This window comes from Lolium perenne, chromosome 6 (assembly GCF_019359855.2).
Source record: "Lolium perenne isolate Kyuss_39 chromosome 6, Kyuss_2.0, whole genome shotgun sequence".
Taxonomy (NCBI): Eukaryota; Viridiplantae; Streptophyta; class Magnoliopsida; order Poales; family Poaceae; genus Lolium; species Lolium perenne.
In genome coordinates this window covers 168,184,515-168,209,872 of record NC_067249.2, presented here as the reverse complement: position 1 = coordinate 168,209,872, position 25,358 = coordinate 168,184,515, and the positions used below count along the sequence as shown (strand labels likewise).

At 47.8% G+C, this 25,358-nt stretch overlaps 2 protein-coding genes and 1 long non-coding RNA gene across 9 annotated transcripts; 2 read left to right on the top strand and 1 right to left on the bottom strand.

The window, feature by feature from the left end:
• Positions 1-695: 695 nt before the first annotated feature.
• On the top strand, positions 696-5,799 carry LOC127306983 (uncharacterized). Of its 7 annotated transcripts, none has more exons than XR_007855018.2 (3): positions 701-941; positions 3,536-4,814; positions 5,287-5,799. It is a non-coding gene; the product is annotated as an uncharacterized lncRNA (long non-coding RNA). The 7 variants fall into 7 exon arrangements; XR_007855017.2 differs by having other exon boundaries at positions 3,485-4,814; XR_007855020.2 differs by having other exon boundaries at positions 701-3,623; positions 3,696-4,814.
• A 9,127-nt stretch (positions 5,800-14,926) lies between these two features.
• Positions 14,927-17,037, top strand: LOC127306984 (MEIOTIC F-BOX protein MOF-like). The gene is made up of 3 exons (XM_051337681.2): positions 14,927-15,870; positions 15,996-16,157; positions 16,611-17,037. The coding sequence occupies exons 1-3, from the start codon at positions 14,959-14,961 to the stop codon at positions 16,710-16,712; spliced, it is 1,176 nt and encodes a 391-aa protein (XP_051193641.1). The 5' UTR covers positions 14,927-14,958; the 3' UTR covers positions 16,713-17,037.
• An 817-nt stretch (positions 17,038-17,854) lies between these two features.
• LOC127306985 (bifunctional nitrilase/nitrile hydratase NIT4) lies at positions 17,855-24,280 on the bottom strand. The gene is made up of 5 exons (XM_051337682.2): positions 23,959-24,280; positions 20,158-20,349; positions 18,933-19,226; positions 18,367-18,648; positions 17,855-18,245 (listed from the first exon to the last, which is right to left on the bottom strand). Exons 1-5 carry the CDS (start codon positions 24,101-24,103, stop codon positions 18,076-18,078), a joined length of 1,083 nt encoding a protein of 360 aa, XP_051193642.1. The 5' UTR covers positions 24,104-24,280; the 3' UTR covers positions 17,855-18,075.
• Positions 24,281-25,358: the final 1,078 nt, after the last annotated feature.

The window sequence follows — 25,358 nt, the reverse complement described above, 5'->3', positions numbered from 1 at the left end:
TACATAAGAATATGGATACCTCACATACATATATCCTCATTGAAATTTAATGTCTAGGATTTCAACACATAGATACATGAGAATATGGATTTAAACACATACATGAGCACATTGATTCAATTTCTAAGATTTTCATATCTAGGGTTCCATGTCTAAATTGAATTAAATCCGATAAAATAATGAATAAAACGAAGGGGATCGAGGGAGAATACCTTAAGGGATTGAGAAGAGATTGGGCGGACAGATCTGATGATTTGGTGGTGGATTTGGTGGAGGGGAGAGGGGGATAAGGAACCGCCGGCCGCCTTGCAGGTCTTGAAGAAACAGAGAGGAGGAATGAGGAAGGGTTGGGCTGGGGGCGGCTCGGGTGCCACACATAAGTGGATGTGTGGCGCCCTTCCGAGTGGCGCCACAGTTTCACCGTGTGGCGCCGATGGGAGCGGCGCCACACATCCTGCCACGTCAGATGGGAGAACAGCTCAGCGTCGAGGACGCCACGTCGGCTGGGAGAGTGGCGCCGCCGGCACGGCCGCCACACAGTGAGGTGTGGCACCAGCGTGAGGGACACCATACAAAAGGGTTAGATGGGTGAAATAGTTTGGCCGGAGGGTCTGTGCTATAGTTTGGCCGGCAGCGTATAGGAGTTGTATTTGTCCCCACGTGGGCCCACCACATGACGTCAGCGTAAGATGACCTCCTCCGTCCACCCTGCCATTTCTACCTTCTCCCTCAAACCGCTCCTCTCTCTCCACCCTTTCCCCAGTCCGCATCCGCATCACCAATAGATCTATCGTCCCACGCGACCTTCTGTGCCAGATCTACCATGGACCATGGCGCACTCGTCTTCCTCAGCGGTGTTGGTTCCTCACCAGAAACAGGACGACATCGCGCCCCTCCCGCTGATTCGATGCCCAAGTGCAACCTAGGAGTCACACATCCTGGTACGCATTTGTACAAGTGCCAATTCCATGGAGTAGGCATCTTTTCCGGTCAAAAACTCTACCAACAGTACATTGATTTGCAAACCTGGAATGGATAGTTAGTTGTTTGTCTCTGGTAATCTGGTTCTAGCCTCGTAACTCTATATTGATTTGTATGTATACACTAGTACTATCAGTCAAATATCAAATATCATCTGTCAGATTTCTTATTTATGAGACTTATTCTGTTTATTGGCCAGCTGTTACTGGTCAAGTTTATCTATTTTATTTTTTTGAGAAAGGTGGCCAAGTTTATCTAATACATCAGGTTCCAAAGTAGCCACTGCTAGGAGTGTCGTGAGTTTAGGATCCAATACAAGGATACATATAGCAGTGATTTGTCTGTGACTGTCCAAATGAGTTGCTGCTAGGAGTGGCTTGAGTTTAGGATCAGTAGTTGGATCCCTTCGCAGTCAGATTTTCAGGAATATACTACCATAATATGATGATAAACATATTCTTTAGATGCTTTCGGGAAACACTACTACGCATTGCAGAAATGGTGAAATAGTTCCAGAGACACTGTTTCTCTCGAAATGTCCATATTTGCTCCACTGTTAGTGTTCCATTTATTACATTGTTTATTCTTCTGATAAGAGTCGGATTTGTATGTTATTTGACCTATGCATTGGGCATGCTCCATTTTATTTTATCTATGCATTGGACTTGCTCAATTTCGGTCCGATGGTCAAATATTAGTGTTCTGAATTAATTTTAGTTTAGCTGTTCCTGGAGTATGGCACATAATTTTACAGTATGCTTTTGATTGGGTTAAGTTTCTTACTCCCTCCGTCCCGAAAAAAGCTGCGTGGGCTCTATTCATTTTGCAAATTACAAATGAACCCTCGTAAAACCAATCCATTACAAATCTAGCTAGATTCAAGATTAGAAATTCCGTCCATGCCGGCCGCGATCTCCGCCGGCCGCGCCAGCCGCGACACCTGTCCTCCCGCCCGCCCACGATCAGCTCCTGATCCCACGCGTGCGATCGTAGGATTGGATCAGCTAGCTGGATCCCACGCCTAGGATCGCATCGCCTCCGCCTGCGACCAGCTTCTGCTCTCCGGAGGCCTGCGCAACTCCCTCGCCGTCGCCGCTCGGCCGCAGTCCAAAGCTCCGGCAGATCGTCGTCTTCTTCCTGCTCCGGCTCGCCTCCGACCTCTCCCAGGACGCCGATCGACCGCTCCGCCAAGGAGGCCGCAGATCATCCAACCACTCCGGCAGCACAAAAAGCTATGGCAGATCGTCACAGAACCTCCCTCCTCGTCTTCACCGGCAGATCCAGCAGCTCTCTGTCTCGCATGTGCTGCGCAGGTCGATGAGGAGAGCTCCAGCAGCTTGTCTGCAACCGCCGCCGCCATGCCCCATGTTTCGCTGGCAGCCACCGGCAATGGCAGAACCTCGCCGCATTCATGTCGGTCACCTTTGTTCTGCCCATCGCGTGTGGGAGCTGCTCCGGGAAGCCCACCTCGCCGCGCCTTTTCGTGTGGATACTGTACCTTGTCAACCAGAACAAGAAGTAGTGAACAGAAAAATACCAACCTGAATAATGGCTAGCAATGTTCATTTTATACTGGAGAGGAGAACATAAATATTACAGAGACAGATACTAATGCATTTAGTTGTCCTTTAGCATTACCAATTCCAATTCACCGAAACATGAAGCAATATGAGTCTATGGCTCTGTTGAAACAAGTGTGAACATACTCTGCACTTCATACTGGCAAATAACACTATCCACTGTGGAGCAACAATTTAGCTACAGTATGAGTAAATTAACGGAACTGAAGCGGTTTTTGTTGGAGTATGCTAAATGCACTAGTAGAATAGAAACATGGGAAGGAGATCTTCTGTTAACAAATTGTAAAATTCCACATCATTGGCAAGGTACGCAGCTATTATGATGCTACTACTGCATAAGTGAATATAAATATACTCATAGCCAGCAAAGATGCATTTATCAAGCAGACAAACATAGCCAGCAAAGAAATTAAGTGTCATGAACCCATCAAATCGCAAACAATGTCCAATCGCAAACAATGTGTGCTGCTGCTGTATCAAAGAAACCTTGGTGCGTTTCAGATTCTTCACCTTACCTGAACACCCATATCCTAATCCCAGCCTTCATCAGCATCATGTACTTCGGCAACGTGGATAATTCAGAGTATTTCCATGTTTTGATTGATTAGTGCTCCCACCTTACCTAGAAGATAGCAAATTGTTAGGGCCACCAAGATATCCGATGGATCCATAGCTGCAATTGACCAATCTTTTATGCCATCTGTGGACAACCAGATCACCTACATTTGCGTCGGAAATATCTTCTATGCCATCTCAATGGAAGCAGGAAGCAGCACCTTAATCTTTGACCTTGAATGTTACAGCATTTGGATTGGATCTGTGTTTTTTATTTCTTTTTTCCATGCTAGATCATTCACAGGACAAGGTGCAGACATGATTAAACTTTTGTCTCTAACCAAGCATTTTTTTTCCCCATCATGCAGTGAACCAGTGAAGCATGTTTTTCAGAGATGATTAAATTCATATTGTTTCAGGTCAATAACTACACTGTCTGTAACATAGTCTGTTGCGTGGTTTGTTCAACATACATGGATACTGGTTCCAACTTCCAAGTCTACACAAGTAAGCAGGGATACTGGTTCCAAGTGCAAGAGAAACATCCTGCTAAAGCTAAACTCATTGAATCATCTACAGATTTATCTTTGTCATGAGTATGCAACTTGTATTTCCATGTTGGAGTATATGCAAAGTATATGGTGGAATTGAAAGGAACCTAGTGCTGGGAGCGTGGCCACTCACAGGGCGATCTAGATGGCGCCGACGAGCGGGACGGAGCAAAGAAGAGGCCGCAGGCGAGCCCACCGCCTGCCGGATCCAGTACAGCGCGTCCAGCAGCTGGTCCCCATCCCCAGCACCAACTGCGTCAAGATCCCACGTCCGTGTGCTGGGAGCGTGCTACTTCGCCGGCGACTGCGGTAGTATCTGTCTCGGACACGGCTTCGAGGCCCTTTCCAGCGGGGAGCAGGTGGGGGAGGGGGCGCCGGAAGTATGGCCGCGAGAGGCGCTGCTGCCCTCGACCTCCTCCAACAGTGGATCCGGTAACCCCGCCACCGGATCCGGCAACGCCGCCATCGTATTGGACCCCTCAACGAAGGTCAAAATTTTGATCTTTGTTACCAGGGACCGGTTGCGGCGAGACTAAGGGAGGAAGCAGCTAGGCGAGGGGATGGAGGCGGCAATGCGAGGGGACGGAGGCGGCGAAGTGAGGGGCGGTGACGGCGGCGGCGAGGTGAGGGGGCGGCGACGGCGAGCCGAGGAGACGGCGGCGGCGCAGGCGCTCCGTCGCGCGAGACGGACGATGAGGCGAAGTAAGCGAGACGAACACGATGGGAGGTTAGTGGAGGGACTGCGGGCTTCAGGTGAAAAAGGTCAGGGGTTTTTCTGCAAAACCTCCATGGCGCAGCTTTTTCCGGGACGGAGGGAGTAGAAGTTACAACTAAAGGTGTAATAATTTAGAATCAAATTTGACAGACTTTGTGTTTCTCTGCTTTTCTGCAGGGACAAATGTCAGTGCCGGTGATAGAACATGCAGAGACTATGGCGAGAGGGAAAGCGAAATCTGGGGGTTTGAGTGACCGGAAGATCAAGTGTGACCATCGTCTGGAGTACATGTATGGCTGGGATGGCCGATTGTGCAGGACATTTTGGTCACCTTGAGCTCGCAAAGCCAATGTTCCATATTGGATTCATTAAGACTACTTTCCATAAATGCGCTGTGTGTGCTTCAACTGTTTCAATATTCTGGTGGATGAGGTACATGTCTCTTCTATAGGTTTGGTATTACTCCAAGATCCTGATGGATGAGTATAATATTGTGTGTGCATTTTACTAAGTTCTTGTTTCGTATCTAGCTCTGAATTAGGAGAACATGCCATTTTACTTGTGTGAATATTTGTTCCAGATGTGATAACTGCAGTACTTGAACACACATATCACTTGAGCGCATATTTGGCATCTAGCAAGTGGAACCTAAATCCTGGGTGGCCGCTACTATATTATAGCTTGTAAAACACTTGTATGCACAGATAAACTGCTCGCTGGCAGACAACAATAGCAAGAATTAGTGTAGGTTGCACGTAAATTGTCGACTAGGTTATTCATGACAAGGGTCGGTACAGTTTTGGTTTGCACACAAGTTGCTGCTGCTGATAGCCAACTGAATTGTCAGAGTTCGAGCTAACTGAATTTTCAGTCATGTCAATAATCATTGTATTTCAAACTTCAGGCAATTCTTACCGGAGGCAGGAGAGAAGTAGCAGTTGGGTGGCCGGCGGGGGCTCTGCTTGCCTCTAGCGGCGCGGGGGCAGCGGGATGGCGATGGACCAGTCGACGGCAACGGGAAGAATTCAACTTGATATTCGATTCTGAATTCAAAGGCTATGTATTCCCTCAAAAAGGTTAGCTGGCTGAAGAGGATTGATAAGATGAAGCTACAGCCAATTAATTCTCTGTATGAGAAATTCAGTTCGAGCAACTGGAAGCAAGCCACAGTTAAAGAGGCACCGCAATTTGTGTCTGGAAACCTGTATATTTCAAAAAAAAAAAGTAGCTCGATTTAATGGGGGATAGAAGGAATGGAACAGTGGATCGCATTTTCGAATGTTCTTCATGTGAATATACGACTTCTTATCTCCGAAACTGAATCTTCTAGCTGCAGACTTGCAGTCTATCTACAGTACTTATTGCAACTTTGCAAGTAGTTCAAGCTTTGGCATTTACATGGTTTAGTTAACAGTTCTGATTACTGAACTTGAATAAATATGTTCTCATAGCAAATTGTTGGATGTGCATTCTGCTAACTGAGAGGCTTTGATCATCCATTTTGTAGCTGGATGCTTTGATCATCTGAGAGTCTGCATGTATATCTTCACCATGATAACTGAGCAGCCGTGCTACAGACCATATCATCCTTTTAAGAAAAATACCAATAAACATTGAACACCTAGGAGTGCAGCAAGCAAGCTTGGTAATGTCTTATTCGAGCTAAGTATAACCTCTAGGATCCACCAATTTTTGCAACAGACAAATTTTAGGACTTTCATAGAAGGACATTGCACTCCATCACGATGCGAGGAGAAAATATACAACATTGTACGTCCACTGATTATCTGGCATTCCAAGTAAAGTGCTCACCTTGCCCTTGAACAACACTCAACTTGAATTGCCAGTTCAGCATACATGTAATGCAACACTTGCCCATCAGTTTATTTCTTGAACAGATCCAAAGCACGATCTCAGGCATATGTTTCAAACTACATGCCACCCATTTTGTGTGACTGCGGAAAAATTCTGGCACTGGTGGCAGATAAGGTGGTCGCAGTAATCGAACTCTTGAGAACCTACTGAAATCTGCACTAACATCTTCCATACACCACTCTCTTGCCTGAAGTTCTAGCACCTAAGCGTTGCGAAGGACTAGCAAAGGAGTTCCAACAATATGGTGTTCATGCGAAACTGCAAGAGCATGAGACACTACACTGCTAAGCTGCGTGCATTGGATATCTTGCACCCATTCCTTAACACCAAAATTAAGATAATCAATTCCTTGAACTTTCCAGGAATACTGACGCACCATGTCAACTTTCAGAGTAACAACTGAATGCACATGAAAGAGGGCAACAAGGATTCCAGGGTCCCATTGGTCTGTAGCCGTGTAGGTTAGCTTACAAACCTGGATAAACTTTTGAAACCTCAATTGTTCCATCAGGTAAACAAAGATCCCATGACAAGGGTATGACAGATGCTTAGTCATCGGTAACCTCCTTGATACAAAACAGCTAGCCTCAATAAACCAGGCTTGCTATTTTACTCCTACCTGGTAGATCAAATCAGATTTGATATATATAGTGGCATCTATAGTCAGTTTCATCAATTGCTGAATCAGTTTGTTCTGCATATGTGTAAACCTGTCCAGTTCTTGCTTCATTATGCACATCTGCTGTGCATGTATCACCACGATTTGGAAGGCACGGAACACACAAATACAGAGTTCTAACCACAGATAATAGAAAATTTTAGCATGAATGCAGAATATGATAAGACAATGAAACAAATGAGAAATCATTGTATTCTTGTAAGCAATTGTTGTCATGGATAGTTCGAAGCATATCGATTTTGAGAGACAGAGTGGTTACATGTAAAGCAAATGTTACCACTAGCTAGAAAACAGTTACATTGTGCCTTGATGTTGGAACAAATGTGACTCAGCACTTATTGACAATTGACTCTTATTTTGGAAGGCAGTGAAGAGCATATGTAATCTGTAGAAGGAAAAAGGTGCTGTCACCAAGAGTCTGGAGTCAATCTTCTACCAGCAGGGGAAGGTGCTGTCACCAAGAGTCTTGAGCCAATCTTCTACCAGCAGGGGAACACGTGACAGGACTTGGACTGAATCACCTCAACCATCACTTCACTTCCGAGAACTTGTAATGATGAATGTTGAAGAAGGACAGGGTCTCAGCTCAGCAATGTTGATTATCCTCACAGGGGCAGAAGGCTTTTCTTGAGCATGAAGGGCACGGCAGTCACATGATAGTCTCTGCGCTCGTAGCGCCCTAACAGAACCCCATTGCTGCCAAAGTGCAGAACATAGCCATCCATATCCACAAGAACCTGGCCATCAGCCGAAACCACGTAGTAGTCGTAGAAATCGAAAGGCTGGATTCCCGTAACCTCATTCACAGGAAGCCTAATATGGTGCAGCCGATGCCACTCTGGGCGCTGAACCCAAACTTCCAAGATTGGCTCAGGGTAACCAAAGGTGGCCACGGCTAGAACGCCTTGGATCTCCAGAAGCTGATTAGGTGGGCTGTGGACGTCGGTGGGTGGAGGAGCCAATAGCCCGAACTGAGACAAAATGGTGTCAAAGCACAGGATCATTGTGCCGGCCAGCCAGTGGATGGTCTGATCAACAACAAGAGGGGGTCCCAATTCATTAGGCATGCGCTCTCGCAGGATATACTCGACCGCCCTTGATGTTGCAGGGCATCCAAGGCTCATGCTCTGTCTAGTGGCAATAGAAAAGCTTCCATATGCACCTACTGGCCTCTCGGTGTTGCAGTAGAGGATGCGGTAGTCAGGTTGGAAATCTTGATGGTGAGCTCCACGGAAAAGTGCCAGGATGCTAGCGCCGGTATGTATCGGTGGCAGAAGGATTCCTCGACGAGTAACCGGGTTAACTGCTATGAGATGGCCATTGTAGGACATGAGTAGCACACTGTCCAGGCAGGCGTGTACATTGAGCATGCGGTGGTCGCCGTCGACCAGGAGGAGAGGCTCTGACCTTGGGTCGGTGCCGATGTTCTGTAGCGTCTCAAGGTATAGGGCGTCTCGGGTTCGTGGTGCGGGTAATGGCCTGCCCCGAAACGCCGCCGCCACCCATCTGGCGGGGTTGGGGGTCAGCATAAGCATGGCTGCTGGTTCGTGGCGGTGGAGATCCCGGTGGGCGACCATGAATATGTTGGAGGAGATGATAGTGCGCCACAGCTTACAGACGCGTCGCCACTCGACGAGATCCGAGGCGCGGCAGAGGAGAAGGATGGTGGATGTCAGCTCCTGGTCCAGCTCCGCGGCGAGGATGCCCACCGCGGCGACGATGGCGACGGGCTGCTCCGCTTGAGGTGGAGCCGCGGCGAGGATGCCCACGGGCTGCTCCGCTTGAGGTGGATCCGCGGCGACGATGGCGACGGGCTGCTCCGCTTGAGGTGGATCCGCGGCGAGGATGCCCACGGGCTGCTCCGCTTGAGGTGGATCCGCGGCGACGATGGCGACGGGCTGCTCCGCTTGAGGTGGATCCGCGGCGACGATGGCGACGGGCTGCTCCGCTTGAGGTGGAGACGCGGCGACGTTGGCCACGGGCTGCTCCGCTTGAGGTGGAGCCGCGGCGAGCATGGCCACGGGCTGCTCCGCTTGAGGTGGAGCCGCGTCGACGTCCTGGGAGGGGAAGTAGCGGGCGAGTGCGCCTGCGTAGGACTCCAGTAGCAGGTCGAGGTGGAATACGAGCAGGGGCTCCACCGGCCTAAGGAGTCGGCGGCGCTCCCGGAAGAGCTCCGGCGAGGTGATCACATCCCTCCACTGAGTGGAAACCGCACGCCAGCGGACGAGGTCGTCGGCCGGCAAGCCTGCGAAGACACTAACGAGGAACCAGTCCGGCAGGTCCATGGCCTGGGTGGGTGGGCGGTGGGTGGTGGGTGGTGGGTGGTGGTGCGGCGGCGGTAGTGTTGGTGGTGCGGCCACCGGCACCGGCCAGGGCCAGGGATGACGCGGCGCGGCGCGGAGGAGGGAGGGGAATGGGGAATGGGGATGACAAGTGCCGCCTGAATCGTGATTCTGTATTTATCGGGGGCGGCGGCGGCCTGGCCTGAAGGGAACAAGGGAGAGGGCGGTTGCAATCCAGAAACATCTTCTCCGATTGGATCCGGGATCCCGTAGCTAGCCTGGGGATGGGGAGGGAGGGAGGAGGGGAATCAATAAACTTGCGTGGGTGTGGCGCCGCCGGCCACGGGCGAGTTTGCGGTGAGGAATCGGGACGAGGCCTGAAACTGAAACAGAGTCAGCTGGGGCTGCACATGCTGTGGAGGTAGCAAGGTGGGTGGATTAGGCGCACACGGAGGCCGCCGCGCCGGCGAGCAGGAAGAGCTGCGCTCCAGGCAACGACACGCAGTGGGCTTGGCCTTGCGCAACCCACGTCTCACTCAGTGGCTCGCAGGTTTGCTCTGCTTCTGCACTTCTTGGGCTTCCTTCACATGGAGGCGCAATTTTGGCCCGTTGGGTAGCCTGGGCGCTCCTTTCTCTCGCATTTTTCGGCTTGTTTGGTTACCTGGTTTGGTTAAGCCGCGTTATTGCACGAATCGTTTCTCAAAACACTCTTGGATCAGGTCCTGGAGTTCAAACGTTTCTAGCGAGCCACCCTCGTTCCGGCAGAACTCGAGAATGTCGCGTTCCCGCAAAGCCACAACGTGAGATGGCGCGAGCCCGCGCGGGACGACGAAATCTCGGCTAGATGAATTCGGTCACCGCGCTTGAAATTTAGCCACCGTATATGGGGGCGGCTCTCTCTATTTCCCCCCTTTTCGAGCTCATCCACCCTTCATTATCTAGCGACATGGCTGGCTCTTCCTCACCCGCACGGTTGGCAAGGCTGGCTGTGGCGGCGGCTACTGGCCGCGGATGGTCGTCTTCTTCCTCCGCGTCGATCAATTCGGTTGTTGTAAGCTTGTGCAAACTCTAGCCTTAGATCTAGATCTTTTCGGTACACATGGGGTCTTAACAAATCCATTATAGGTCATTCCTTCGTGGCCGGTCGAGGTTGTCCAGATTGCATCTGACTCTACCATGGGAACGGTTGTCGCCGTTGCATCTGACTCTTCCACGGGGATGGTTGTGCTGCATGCATCTTCGCCGGGGTCCCCTGCTGCCCCTACATTCGTGATGTGTGTGGATCCTTTGACTGTAAGGCCGCTCTTTCTTTTTGCGTACTTCATTGATGTGGTAGTGCTTAAGGATGTGGATATGGTAGTGGTAGTTCATTGATGTGGTAGTGCTTAAGGATGTGGATGTGGAAGTGGTAGTTCATTGATGTGCTAGTGTTTGTCATGTATGCGATCATACCATTGGGCTCCCCTGATCTTTCTGCTCCTACTGTCAATGCTCACCATTGTCTGATTTCAAGCAAACCTGCCATGGTTTGGAGACCTGGGATTTCAGAGTTTGTGCTCAACCGGTTGCTTCAGCTCGTCCATAGCGGCGTCTGTTTTAACGTGGGATTTAAAGAGGAGCAGATGAAAAAGGTAGATGCTGATGTTCTTGCATTCGCTGGCATACATGTGACCACTCTTCAGATCTATAACCACATCAGAAACTGGAGAACCAAGTGGAGCGTCATACTGAAGATAAAATCTGATCGCATTCTGGAGTAGAGCGAAGATGGTTGCTGCTTCTATGCTGCTAATGAAGAGACGGCAGATGAGTACATTCAGTTAGTAATACTCATTGAGTTCCTTTATAGATCTGAATGTATGTCATTGTCATCCGCACTAACAGTTGTTTCTTGTGTATTGTAGCCCTACCCAAGGCATCGTCAGTACGTTGGGACCCTGATACGAACTATGCTCAGGTGAAGACGATCTCCACGCCCCTGTTTATCTGAAGGGGGCATCTGTTTCAACCTAACTTGCTGGTCAGGGCAATCGACTACATTGTAGATAACGAAGAAGAGTATGCCGAGTATTATAAGCCGCAGCCAGCTCTCGTATCCCTCTATTAGCTAGGACTTGTTTGAACCTGATCACCGGTATGTAATGATGAACTTGTTCGAGGCGGTATATACTAACCACTCGTGTGATGAACCTATGATGCATCACGAAGTGTAGTTGCTTTGCTCGTGATGCATCGCCCAGTAGGGTAAGTTCTTGTTGTGTATTACCAACAACTTTTGATGAACTTTATCTAGCTGAATGTTTTGTTATTCAGTTAGCAGTACTAGGTAACCTCACCACTCTAAAAGAAGGGGTTACCACAGCATGCTCATATCTGCAACCAAACAGTGTGTGGGCTACACGAGCAAGGCAGAAAGTCATCTGTCCAGGCACCCAAACAATGGGGGCTGGATTCCCTCTCCGGTGCAGAAAAGGTTGCCCAGGCTACCAAATGACACACGTTTTATGGCCCATGGCCCGTTTGCAACGCGCAGGGACTCCCTTCTTAATGCCCCAATGTTGCACGAATTAGGCTCAGGCTACCAAACGCCTGCCTTGCATCTTCGGGCCCGGTTAATTCCTCGCGTTTTAACTGGGCCAAAAATCGGCAGTTTGGTGGACTTGCTCGCATCTATTTGTTGGATCGCAGGATGTTTAAAGTAGCCCAAAAGTTAACCCCAGAAAAATGCTTGATTTGGACTTTTTCCACAGATAGGCTGAGACGAGCGCAAAATGAGAGAATCTTTTCCGAGTGGATACGCGGGTGTGGCCCTGGGTGTGCAGCTATTAGAGCATCTCCATCAGCGAGCCCAATAGTGCCCCCGTAGCGATTTGGGGGTCGGCGGCAAAATTGGGCTCAACACCGGCGCGCTCAATAAAGCGCGACGTTGTTTGGAGCCTAAAAAAACCACCGGCAACTTCATGCCGGCCCCTTCAAGTGGGGTGCGGAACGGGCGTGCCAGCGCCACGTTGGACTTCGTCCGCGAGCCCGCCATGTCAGCGACTCAACGGCCGACACCATCATAAATGCGATGATGCCCGTTCTCCACGCGCATATGCCGCCGTAACGCCTCGGATGCTCTACGGCGAGTTGGCTCCGCCTATTAATGATGCCACACTAGCCTCTCCTCTCCACCACCGACTAGTCCCTCCGTCGCACTAGCCTCTCCTCTCCAGAACAATGCCACGACGGCTGGCGACCACGTGCTCGATGCTAGACCGGAACGGCCGTACACCACAACCACTGCCTTAGCCCGTGGCCCCGACGCCAAGTTCGAGCTACCAGACTTCAACTTCGACAGCTCCGGCGACTCCCAGTTCGACGAGTGGAACGAGGCGTTCATAGCCGAGGCGGCGGAGGAGGTGGCTCAGTGGGGCGATGAGCAGCAGGTCCACGGTGACTCGGAGCAGGTGGCGATCCTAGCCTCCTTCAACGTGCACCGCTTCCGGAGGCTGAAGGAGGAATGACTTGAGTACGTCAACGACGCTAACTTCGAGCATGCCATCGAGATCTCGCACTAGCAGGTGGGCACGGAGGAGGCGGGTCGTATCTTCATGGCGTCCGAGCGACAGAAACTACTTGAGCGCAACGCTCAGTGCTAGGCCGAGGTGGCCGCCCGCGAGCAAGCGAGGCTAGCCCAGAACTTAGTGATGATACAGTGTATAATCATCTTTGGGATTACAGTCAATCTAGGTGTCAAGTTGGGTTATAAATGTCCAAAGATAATTACATGCAAAGTTTAATGCTATGTGTCAAGTTACAGTTATGTGCATGTTTATCATTTTTTTCTTGACAGTTACAGATCTGTATAAGTGGGAGCCATAGAGTAGAGGATCATCCTGCATAGCGTAAGGCGGTAAGAAACGCAGAAATATCATATCAAGCCATGTGAAATCCCATAGAAATTGAGAACACATGGACCAGTTTCGCTAGTTATTTGGTTGCACCACAGAAAAAAAAAATCGCTAGTTATTTGGTTACACCTCTCTAAGCTCTCGCTAGAAATACAATGAGATTATAGTGTAGAAAAGTAATCCCTAAATTATTTGGATCTCATTACTTTGAACCAAGTGGACTTCATAGGAAAATTCATATAAATTAAAATCCTACATTTTTTTGAAAATCTTTCGAAACAAAGAGGCCAATAGACATTCAGGCAGTCGCTGCTTCGTGTCAATTCTTAAATTTACTTGGTGTTAAATAGGGATTTTTCATTATTGATACGTTTCGATATTTTCATTCTTCATATATAATTGGAGATTGACTAGAGACGGGCGCTACCAAGCCAGATATAGTAAAGAAGCCAATGCTTTTTTTTTCATTTTTGATCCGTAGATTGTGTTGTTAATGAACCCGCGCAATGATGAAATAGAATTTATGGCTACACAAACCGGTGGAGATAGTACTAAGGCTAGTCATAGTGGAGAGTATGTTACTAGTCTAAGAGCAAGTATAATAAGTCCTAGTCAGCTGGCTATAAGGGTTAAAATAATATATTCATGCTTAGTTGGAGGAGAGAGAGGAGGAGAGAGAAGAGGAGTGGGCTCTCATGCAAGAGCCAGCTCTAGCACGTGCTCCTAGGCACTTTGTGAGAGTGAAATGTGAGCCATCCATTGATAAAGTAGTACATGATTATAGCTTTCTATTATACATGTTGGCTCTATGTTAGCTACAAATGACATGGCACATGGCTTATAGCCAGCAGCTGGCTATACTATTAAACTTGCTCTAAGAGCAAGAACAATAGTATAGCCGGCAGTCGGCTATAACAATTTGCCACATCATCTATAGTCAACTTATAGCTAGCATGTACAATAGTAAGCTATAAAAGTGTAGTACTTTTACAATATATGGCCCACCTTTTAGTCTCACATAGTGCCTAGGAGCACGTGTTAGAGCTGGCTATTAGATAGTAGCCCACTTCTCTTCTCTCTCCTAATCTCTCTCCTCCAACTAAGCAAACTTATAATATTTTATCTCTTATAGCCAGCTGACTGTACCTTATTATACTTGCTCTAAGTTACTACCTCCATAGTGGGTAGTAACTAATATGTGGTGTCATGCATTGTGTCATTTACTATGGTGTAGACTCAACTTGTCTTGGGGTGTGTGATGTTATGGTAACATAGCTAGTTACCACCTCACTCTCTTTCTTCATTCATTGCCATACCATGTCACTAAAATGTGTTGGGTTGTGTACTTGTGTGATGTTACTAGCTAAGTTACTCTCACTACGAGCATTCTAAACCTATTGAAATTCTTGAATTCCGAATATAGGAAAGTAGCTCCGGGCTGGGGACTACTCCTTTTATGGGGGTTGCAATAGCTTTATTCGCTATATTCATAGCTATTATTTTAAAAATTTATAATTCTTTTGTTTTACTAGACAAAATTTTGACCAATTAGGTTTCCACTAATTAAAGAGTACGAGGCATCTTTCCAGGCTTCCAGCTCGACCTCCTCCAACTCAAACTCAAACTCATTTGGAATTACGCCTCGGAGATAACCGAGCTGAGCTAAGTATAGATGTCCCGAACACGATCACCTGCGGACGCATATTTTTGAGGAGAGAAATTCAGGGGAAAAAAAGGTTCTGTTTACAGTAGCTAACTAAAAGGAAAATTAAGTTGCGAACAAAAGGGGCGTGCCGATCGAACGGCAGATTTGTCAACCCAGTCGTGCTAGGGGGTTTTGCGTCGCCATGGCGCCGCCGGACAGGCTGAGCGAGCTGCCGGACTGCCTGCTCCAGACCATCCTCTCCTCGCTGGGCGCCAGGCAGCTCGTGCAGACGACGGCCCTCTCGCGGCGGTGGCGCCACGTCTGGCGTGGGGTGCCGCGCCTCGACATCGACCAGCGGGAGTTCCAGGCCGCGGACGCACCGGCCGACCGCCACGGCAGGCGCGACAAGTCGCTCGAGCTCGACGAGTGGGCGAGGTTCGACGATTTCGCCGACAACCTCCTTCTCTCGCACCACCACGGCGGCGACGGCGACGAGGACGACAACCTCCCCCTGGACGCGCTCCGCCTGCACGTCGTCGACAAACGGGATGCCAGCCGGCGGAGGCTGCCGCTCTACGCCAGGTGGCTAGACTGGCTCCACGCCTGCCTCGACCGCTACCGGCCCGCGGCGCTCGAGATCCACAGCGATTTCGACATGACCGTCGACCTGCGTCTCATGGGCCTCCGTTCCGACCTCAGTCGCCTCAACACCTTGCGCCTCCAGGGGGTCCTGCACGCCGGCGGCTTCGGCGACGACTCCGTGTCCGTGTGCCCTCGGCTGGAGCACGTCGAGTTCACCAGCTGCGCCATTGGTTTCGAGGGGGTGGTCACCGCCCGCACGCTCAAGACGCTCGTCATCGACCGCTGCTGGAGGAGAGACGATACCAAGGAGGAAGGTGCTCCGCGCCCGCGCGTCCAAGCTCCCGCCCTTGCTTCTCTGCGCCTGGTCATGAGCTTCCAGAGTGACATATGGGTGTTCCAGACGCCGTCGCTCGTCGAGGCATCCATCCGTACCACGAGGTCCTTTGTCAACAGAGACGACGAGTATGAGCTTCTTTGCAACCTCTATAACGTGACAAGATTAGAGCTGTCCGGCTTCCTGGCGCTAGACAAGGTTTGGTTCTATGGCGATCTTCTTTCTCTGTTGACAAATCTAGACATACACCTATATTTTATTCTTGAGACATTACACAGCGAGCAACCTCGTATATGGCACTGAATTCTTCCTTGCTTCATCAGATTAGGCCGAAAAACGAAGCGCGTCAAGATTTGCCAAAGTTTCATAACCTGACTACGCTGCTCCTTGATGACTGCGACTTGACCGGTGAAGTTTACAACTTGTTGGACTTGTTTCTGTACAATGCTCCCAACTTGGAGAAACTTACTCTGCAGAACTGCAAGGTAACTTACATATCTTCTCTCAATATATATCATTTGCCTTCTTAGTGCTAGTCACAATGCATAGTTTCATATAGAAATGTCATGCGTATGTTTTACTACTACATGTTACTATGTCCACAATGCATGGTATCATGTACTAGTATCATACTACTACATGTTACTATGTCCACAATGCATGGTATCATGTACTAGTATCATAGTCTTCTTATATTAATTGATTTGTAGAATCTCAATGCAAATCTATGTACAAGATGTATTTAACATTTAATTTTCTAGTAATACGTGCTATGATACAGTATCTACCTATGATACTACAATCCTCTCTCTCAACTTTAATTACACTACCACATCAGCTTTTTGCATGCATGAGATGCATGTACTACTTATGAATTATGATACTACCATTGTGGGTAGTCTAATAGTTAATCATACACTGATAATTAATGTTGAAAGCTTCCGCAAGAATGGTCCAAGTCGAAGAAGATGTGTCTGAGCCTCAAGTTTACCGAGATCAATTGTCATAAGAAGGACGATGTTTGCCAGGTCAATCATTGACTTTTGGCTGGGCATTTCAAAGAACTGCCAGAAGACCGCGATATCAAGTAATCAGGTGCACTTCTCATATTGATCATAGCAGATTACCAGGTCAGCGGGTCGCAATAAACACTAGTGTTTTTCCGCGAAAATGCAAATTGCATTGAAAAGGCAGAGTTTAGAGTTACAAGCCTCCTAGGAGAATTTCCTTGGCATTTCTGACAAAATCTGAAGGTTCAGTAGTTACTGGGAGTTTGGAGTTATTCATAGCAGGCATTATCCTTTCTTATTCCTTGATGTCCGTTTCAAATATGTACATGAAAATTTGTGATGCTGTGGATGCATACTGTGCTAATATTGTAGAGAAAAGAAAAAAAATCGTGGCATTTCTGACAACATCTGAAGGGTTCAGTACTTACTGGGAATGGCATTGAAGAAGTGGTAAACCTCATTATTATCAAATACTCCAGCTTCAGTACCTCACAGAAAACAGGGCGATAAAGGGGGGCCTTGTTTTCAAATTCTGTTGTATTAGAAGCAACAACCATTGCATTGTGATTCTTCGTTTTCTTTTCCCCTCCCTAGGATCTGATCAGTCCTGACCTTGCTGTTATACACGAACATTGCGGCGGTACTTCGTTGCATGCTTTTCATGCCTGAACATGAACATACAAAGTCTCTAACTGCCAATGTTTCTTGCAATTGTAATGGTGGAGAGCTGCTATCTATTTTTTTTCCAAATATTTACCGTCTAAGTAGAGGTGTTAAAACTTAGAATAGGCCAACGGGGTTGTCTATTTCAGCCTTTGAATAGCTTGGAGAAAACTGTATTGCACTCCAGTATATACAAGTCCTCAACCGGTTGGACGTTTCTGGACTGTAAGGATAGTTGATTCAATCAAAATTCGTGCGTGGCTATTTGCAAGACAGTTCTCAATTATCAACATTAAGTTCCTCACATTTTACAGAAAAGACCTTCCACATAAGCTACTACACATTATTCAGCCCCTCCCATTATGAGCATGGAGAAATGCATGAACATCAGTCTCGGAACATGAAAAAAGAAATGGCACAGTACCTGATCTGCAGAAAATTTCGTAAACCAGTATTACGCCCAAGCTAAAGCCAGCTTACCCAAAAGTCTAAAGTGATGTAGAGAAAAGTGGACAATGCACTCAGCCTATATTTATTTATTTATATTAAACGGTGAGAACATTTGGATATCAGATGCATCATGCGTTGTTGTACAGACCTCGGCAGATTGTTCTGGCAGGCATTTGACAAGCAGCAAAAGTTCCAAGTTACAGCGGCAGTATGAGCCTACATTTCATTGGCCTATTAATGCACCGACAGAAATCAATTGCTTGTAGATACTTGATGATCCTTAGGGCTTTGCAGTGGCCTCACTCTTCGCAATTGAAGTCTTCTCAGCAGCAGACGTGAAAGACACCGGGAGATGAGGTTTGTCATTCACTACCAAGCTCAGTACCTCAGGTCGAGCGTAATGGCCCACCACGTCAAAATCAAACTTGGCTCTAACAATTTCTCCGAGATCTGCACAGAACATTTATTAGAATCTTCTGAGACGAACTGTGTGCCCAGCAACTCCAGAGATTGTATAAAAGCAACTGCATGGTCACTACACTAGAACCGGGTACAGAAACGAATGTCTTACCGAGGTCAGCTGTAATCAGTGCCTCTCCATCATAATTGGGGCCTGCCAATACTTCTCCAGTTGGTGAAATGATGACACTACCTCCAGGGCAGACAACAGTGTCTGGAGAAGGCTCCTCCCCTAAACTAGCAAATGCATACTCAGATGGCGGCGGGTAGTCCTTTCTGCGGCAGAATTGGTTTGCTGACAAGACAAAACATCCCCCCTCCAAGGCAATATGTGTCATGGAAGCTTGCCAAACTGGCCTCGAATCAGCCGTGGGAGCACAGTATATCTCAATACCTGCACACAACAGAAAATGTCTGAAAAACTCAAGTACTCCCTGTGTTCCATAATGTAGACAGTATGTGTTGGCGAACTATTTTCGCCAAAACATACTACATTATGGAATAGAGGATGTATATAAGATGCCAGTGCAATTGTTCATAACCCATATGACTTGTAGTACATATTTCAAGGTTTTCAGATTATCATTTCATGAAGTCAAGACACTTCCTGATATGTTGGTTATAGACTTCTATTAGCGTACAACATGAGAGCATATGTTCCAAAAAAAAGAGTCTTACCTTTTCCATACAGAGCGGTCCTTAAAAGTGGCATCTTATTTTCCCAGCAAATAAGAGCTCCAATCTTTCCAAGTGGAGTATCATAAACAGGAATTGTTGATCCATCTCCAAATCCCCATATTATACGTTCTAATGCCGTTGGCATGAGCTTGCGGTGCTTGCCCAGGTATCGACCTAGAGGATCAAAGAAGAGCACTGAACAATACAATGTGTAACCTTCCCTCTCAATCACCCCCATCACCAAAAAAACCTTATATTTCCCAGCCATAGCAGCCAAGCGTGTCACCTCCGGACCTGCAGGTTTTTCTGTCAGTAGGAAGATACATATTGCTAGTTGAAAAGAAACCGAGTGTCAACAATAATGAAATAGCCAGAGAACTTGTTCACTACAACTAACAAAATAATTAACATAATGGAGCATGCAAAATATTTGTAAGATGTGGAGTTTCTGGGCGAAAATCAATAACAGAGACTAAAAACATGATCATAAAAGCTGGAGCTGCAGGAACAGGTATCAAACAATCAATGGTCTACGGTAGATAATTGTCCATACTTTTTGGAAAAACTATACTCCTTAATAATCATCACTTATATCAGGAAACACAACGAGCAAACGGATACTCAGTTTATTTTCATCATCAAACTAACCAAATGGATATCTACCTTTGACGACACCGTCCAAGAAATCCTTACTTCTCAAAACTCTTGGATGGTTTTATAGGAACCACATTTACGTAATGTTCAGAAAAACATGCAAAAAGATGTTTGATTTTTCATTTTATATCCAAAGAGCCAAAAGGTCACGAAAATAATTCACTTCTTCCCGTACCTAATAAACAAAAGGCATGACTCCGTAGTTAGGCGATTGTACATATACAGTACGATCAGTACTAAGCTTGCGCCTTCAGTATAGTAGGCCGATGGTGTCATTAATTTAGTGCAAGGGGAATCCCCTTGAGTATTTTTTTAGGTCGCCGGTGTCAATTGACACCAGACCTTGAGCGTAGCTCCGCCCTTGATTTCAGTTCATGCTAAAAATGACTAAATTAGATCTCATTTGTTCTTCATATTGCATAGATATCCAGCCACATAAAAAAAGTAATAACAAGATCGAATTGGGGCAGAATAGTATTAGGAATATAAAACCTAAGTGTAAACAAATTCAAGAAAAATAAAAAAAATTCTGTAATAAAGAGCAGACATACTCCACTACATTGTCACGTACCAGGTACCTCTATGGAAGCTGCATAATACTTCTGGAATTCACCCTTTCCCTTGTCTTTTGGGTTAGTGAGACTAATACTGATGCCAAAGCCAAAGGTGGATCCACGAGGATAACCACCAATAAAAGCTTCCGGGAACACAACCAACTGTGAACCATACCCAGCAGCCTCAGCTATTAATCTCTCTGCTTTATCTGCAATGGAAATAGCGGTATTAGCAAAAGGTTCACATACACATAAACCATGTTGGTAAATAACCATCTGGAAATGCATCCTCCAAAATGTTACTAAAGTACATGTATCCCAATAGCAGAGGTAGTGGAGATGGATGGGCACTTGGACGTGATAGTTTTTGTACCTTCATTATACATTTATACATGTTGGTATTTGGCTTGGTACAAGAATCTCAGATGGGTTTCATTAGTGGTTTGTTCCAACTGAATAAGAAACGATGCATTACGTAAAAAAAAGTGGCATATATGTCCCATGTCTACTAGATTTGTTTAACATCAAGGTACAAGAGATAAAGAGTAAATTCCATTTTTTACCCCCTATTTTGCTATTTGTGACAACAATTACCCCATTTAGTAGAAATTCCTCCCATTTACCCAATTTTGTCAAATATGTGCCACATTTTACCCATTTTAAGAATTAAAAGCGGTCTATCGGTTAAGCCTTGGCTGTCATGTCTACTTAGTGCGCCACTTGATAGACATATGTTCACTGGTCCATCCCAGATCACTCCCCGCACCTCTAAATGAAATCAATCTCTGTACATTAACTAGTCCGGCCGTGATCAAATACGGATGGACGGATGGACGCTCCAGCTATTGCAAAGACAAGGCCAAATGTATTTGACCGGCGACTGCAAGTATTCTTCTATTGTTGCGAACGGATATCGTCTACCATGTTAGCGGCCACGGCCGGCTATCGGCCCGAATGGGTGCAGTTCATCATCCCACTAGAAGTGCCAGCTAGGATCATAGCCGAGCACGTTCTGCTGCTTGAGCTGGAGGGTGAACTGGTGAAGAGTGGCATACGGACATGCTGCTGCTCCTAAAGCTTGCGCACCATCATTAGGCCGTGGTAAGCGTCTATGCGATCACCACCACATTTTCTTTGTTGGGAACGGTTGCAAGTCTCTAGCCATGGCGAAGTCCCATCGAACACTAGTAGATTAGAGAACTTTCTAAAGGTCTAGATGCATCGACCAAGGAGTAGACAAAACAATAAAATAGAACACGTCAAATAGATATGGGTCTCACTCTCACTCAACAAAATGCTCATGTCTTAAAGGGGTAAAATCTGGAACATATTTCACTAAATGGGGTAACTAGAAAAAAATCTTGTTAAATTGGGTAATTTTTGTCACAAATGACAAACTTGGGGGTAAAAAATGGAATGAAGTCTTCAAAGAAGCTCTTAGTTTGAGTGATGCCCTTGCTGCCTAAATGTTCTTTAGTGGTATGAATCAACCAGAGCGAACATACAACTCTAATTTCCCTATCCACAAAACCAAAGAAGCATCAACAAGCTTGCCATCGCTTTGCAGGGGGAGGCTAAGACAAGGCTTATGCATTAAAATCAAGGGATGGAGTCATTAATTACAGGCGCAAGCCTGCAGCTTCTCTATCACTGCATTGCTATCTTTTGTGCCACCATCTCTTGATGATGTGGATGAGTATAAGAGAAAGCAATCTTCTCTACCGGTGTGCTTGCCCTAAGATGCAGTAAGGCATGCCAATCATGGCAAAGCAACAACATATGACAAATTAGGTGCATGATTGTTCCTGGTAGACACAGAACACCAAAGTCAGAACTCCTGCGGATTCAGAAATAAATTGCACAAAAGAACAGTTCAGTACCATTTTAGACTAGTCACAATGCATAGTATCATATAAAAGTATCATGTGTATGATATTACTACATGTTACTATGTTCACAATGCATGGTATCATGTACTAGTATCATAATTTTCAACTGATTTGTAGAATCTCAATGCAGATCTATGTTTTTTTCAAAACGGGGAAATATCACCCCAGCTTCTGCATCCAAGGGATGCACACGGCTTTTTTTATTAGATTATTCACAACACCTTACAAGAGCAATACAAAAGATTAAACTCGAAGCCACCTCGCTAAACCTACAGAGGTATGAAGGGGGTGACAATTCACCAATTCACATCATCCAAAAAACCAAATGCCTTCCCAGGCCGCCCAATAGCAGATGGGAAGCACATCATGTCAAGCAGACTCTCAGCGCACGCCAACGCACATGCCATAGAAGTTTCTACCGCCGTCTTCCTCGACTCCATCTTCAAGAGAGATCATCGCATTGACCATGCCAGGCCTGCCATCGATGCCGCCACAGCGCCAGACGACTCCACCATCATGTGCGCGTCCATCACACTGCATCCGTCTCCGAGACCACTGCACCATGTCGCGGCGACTCGACGACGCCGACACAGCAAAGCACACCGCTCCACCTCAGCACCACCACCATCTGTTGTCTGCTCCAAAAACGATGTCCCCAACAGGTAGAATGGCGGTGTGCGCCGCCATCGTCCGATCCGGGAGACCCGGGTCTAGGGTTTCCCCTGGAGCAGCCCAGGTGAAGAACGCAGACTGCAGAGACAATGCCTTCAACAAGGTAACGACGAACTGCGCCGCCATCATCCGCCATGACTGAAGTCCGGGCCGGCTTTCATCGGCAGCTACGCCTCGCCATCGGGAGCTAGACAAGGATAGCCACACATCTAGCCGATCTCCTTCGGCGAAAGAGAAGACCACCACCGCGGTGCCACGTCAGCAGCACCGGATGCCCGCCACCAGTCGCCAGGTCGACGCCGTCACCGCCATCCAGGGTCGCCGCCCTTGCTACCGTGGTCCCAGACCTGGACGAGGAGCAGCACTCCGCAGCCACCCAAGCCCGGCGAGGCCGAGGCGAGGAAGGGAGATGAGGGCCACGCCGCCAGGCCGGGGCCATCCCCCCAGCACGGAGGCCAGCCTCCATACCGCCACACCAGGGGATCCGCGCGCAGATCCCCGCCTCCTCCATCACCGGCTACGCCAGGCTTCGCCGGCGGCAGCCTCAGGGGACGGCGAGGAGAGGGAAGAGGGGTGGGGAAGGCGGCGGCGGGGGCGAGGGGTTAGGGTTTCAGCCCCTGAGTCGCCAGGAGGGGACAACCCGGGGGGTTCCCAAAGCTCGGTTTTAGGGTTGACATTAAATTTTCTAGTACTACATGCTATGATACGGTATCTACCTATGATACTACAATCCTCTCTCTCATCTTTAATTGCACTGCCACATCAACTTTTTTGCATGCATGAGATGCATATACTACCTATGATACTTCCATTGTGGGTAGTCTTAATGATTTCACTTCAGCTGATGACAACTATATAACTAAACCAACACGAGGGTAATTTATGCCAAGAAGAGATGACAATTACTACAACAGTTATGACACTGCAATCAACCCTGTTAGTGTAGCAACAAGAGTTACAATATATAAGGTTCGTATTCTAATCCCCAATCACCTAGAAACAGCATGCCACCAAAAACATTAGGTACACACTTTATTCAGTTCACGATGTAGGTTGTTAGAAGAGGAAGCAAATTCATATTTGTTAGAACAGCTCTGCAAAGGCAATCAAGCTAACACCTCGCGCACAGGACCAGTCCAAAGCAACTAAGCAAGCACGTGCTGAGAAGCTAGCCAGAAGCAACCGATCGACGAGCAGCAGGGCTAGAACACGGATTAGCTAATTCGTTCCATTTTACTAACGCGCGCGAGTGCTTACCGAGGGTGGCGGGGGTGTCGTAGAAGACGGTGGAGGCCTGCACGACGGTGGCTCGTACCGTGGTGGCGCCCTGGTCGGCGCCGCCGTTCATCTCCACCTCGGCAATCACCGGCGCGCTGCCCGAGCCCGATGGAACCAGAGCCATCAGTACGGGCCGGGGAACTCGCTAGTCGCGGTACACGGGTAGGGGTAGAGGCTAGCCACCGGCGAACTGGAGCTCGATACAGTGGAAGGGGAGGTGCAGGCGGCGCGGAAGGTGGGATGGTGGGGGGAGTGGGTCAGTGCACTACTGAACAAGAGAGAGCCAATCCGAACTGGTGTGGTGTGGGTGTGGTGATTGGTCTGATGGATGGGGTCGGGGAACCACAAAGCACGGTCGCACGGATGCTTCTAGGCCAGGCCTGCCTTTTCTGCTGCGTTCTCCTACTTCTGGTACACGTTTAGTAGACTGGGCGACCTTTGCTTCGCATCGGTCTAGCATTTTTCAGTTCGTTCGTTTTTCTGGATTCACTCGTGTTTTGCATAGACGGGATCCTAGGGACAGGTTCTGGGTTTCCTCAGGGATAGGTCCTGGTGAGACGAAAATCGATAAAGCCTTTGCGCAAGCGCTCCCCGCCTCCCCCTCGGTATGGCTGGAGAAGCCGAAATCCTAGCAGCGTTGTGCCGCAAAGTTAGAGGTAACCTCCCTCTTTGGTTACCCTCTCCATTAGCCCCTCAAATTTTTTCCTTCCCCTAATTTTCGCACCGGCGACGGCTGCAGCGACTCAGATCTGGCAGCGCGCATCTCCCTTCGGTCTCCGGCACCGGACCAGGGTCATCGTTTCCAGCCGCGGTGGAGCCTGCGCACATCTAAGATGGCTTTCAGCCGTGTCCGTCGTCCGCCATGACGGGGGTAAGGGGAAACTATTCTGCTCTATTGCACTGTTAGATTCATGTTGGTAGAAGTAGTTAGATTCATGTTGGTAGAAGTAGTTGGGTTGTATAAGACCGTTCGTAATGCATAGATCTTGTTTGAGTAGACCAACCAGCTCCAGCTTGCGCATCACGCCGCAACACTCATCGTTTGCATACAAGTCTGGATCCTGATGCTGCACAAAAGAGATGTTAGGCATGCTGCTTTTCCTCGTGTCAGTTACGGTCCTATGTTACAACGAGATCAGGAGAGGATTGTCAACCTAAACCACATCTACAACTGCAGCGATGTAGAAGCTATCCAGATGCTACGGACGAGAAGAGACCCGTTCTATGCACTTGTGAAAACGTTCAGGTCTAGAGGACTGCTGGCTGACAGCATCCACACCTCTATCGAAGAACAAGTCGCAATGTTTCTTCATGTCGTGGGTCATAACCAGAGGTTCAGAGTCATCCATGTTGGAGATATGCCCAAGAGGCAATAATAA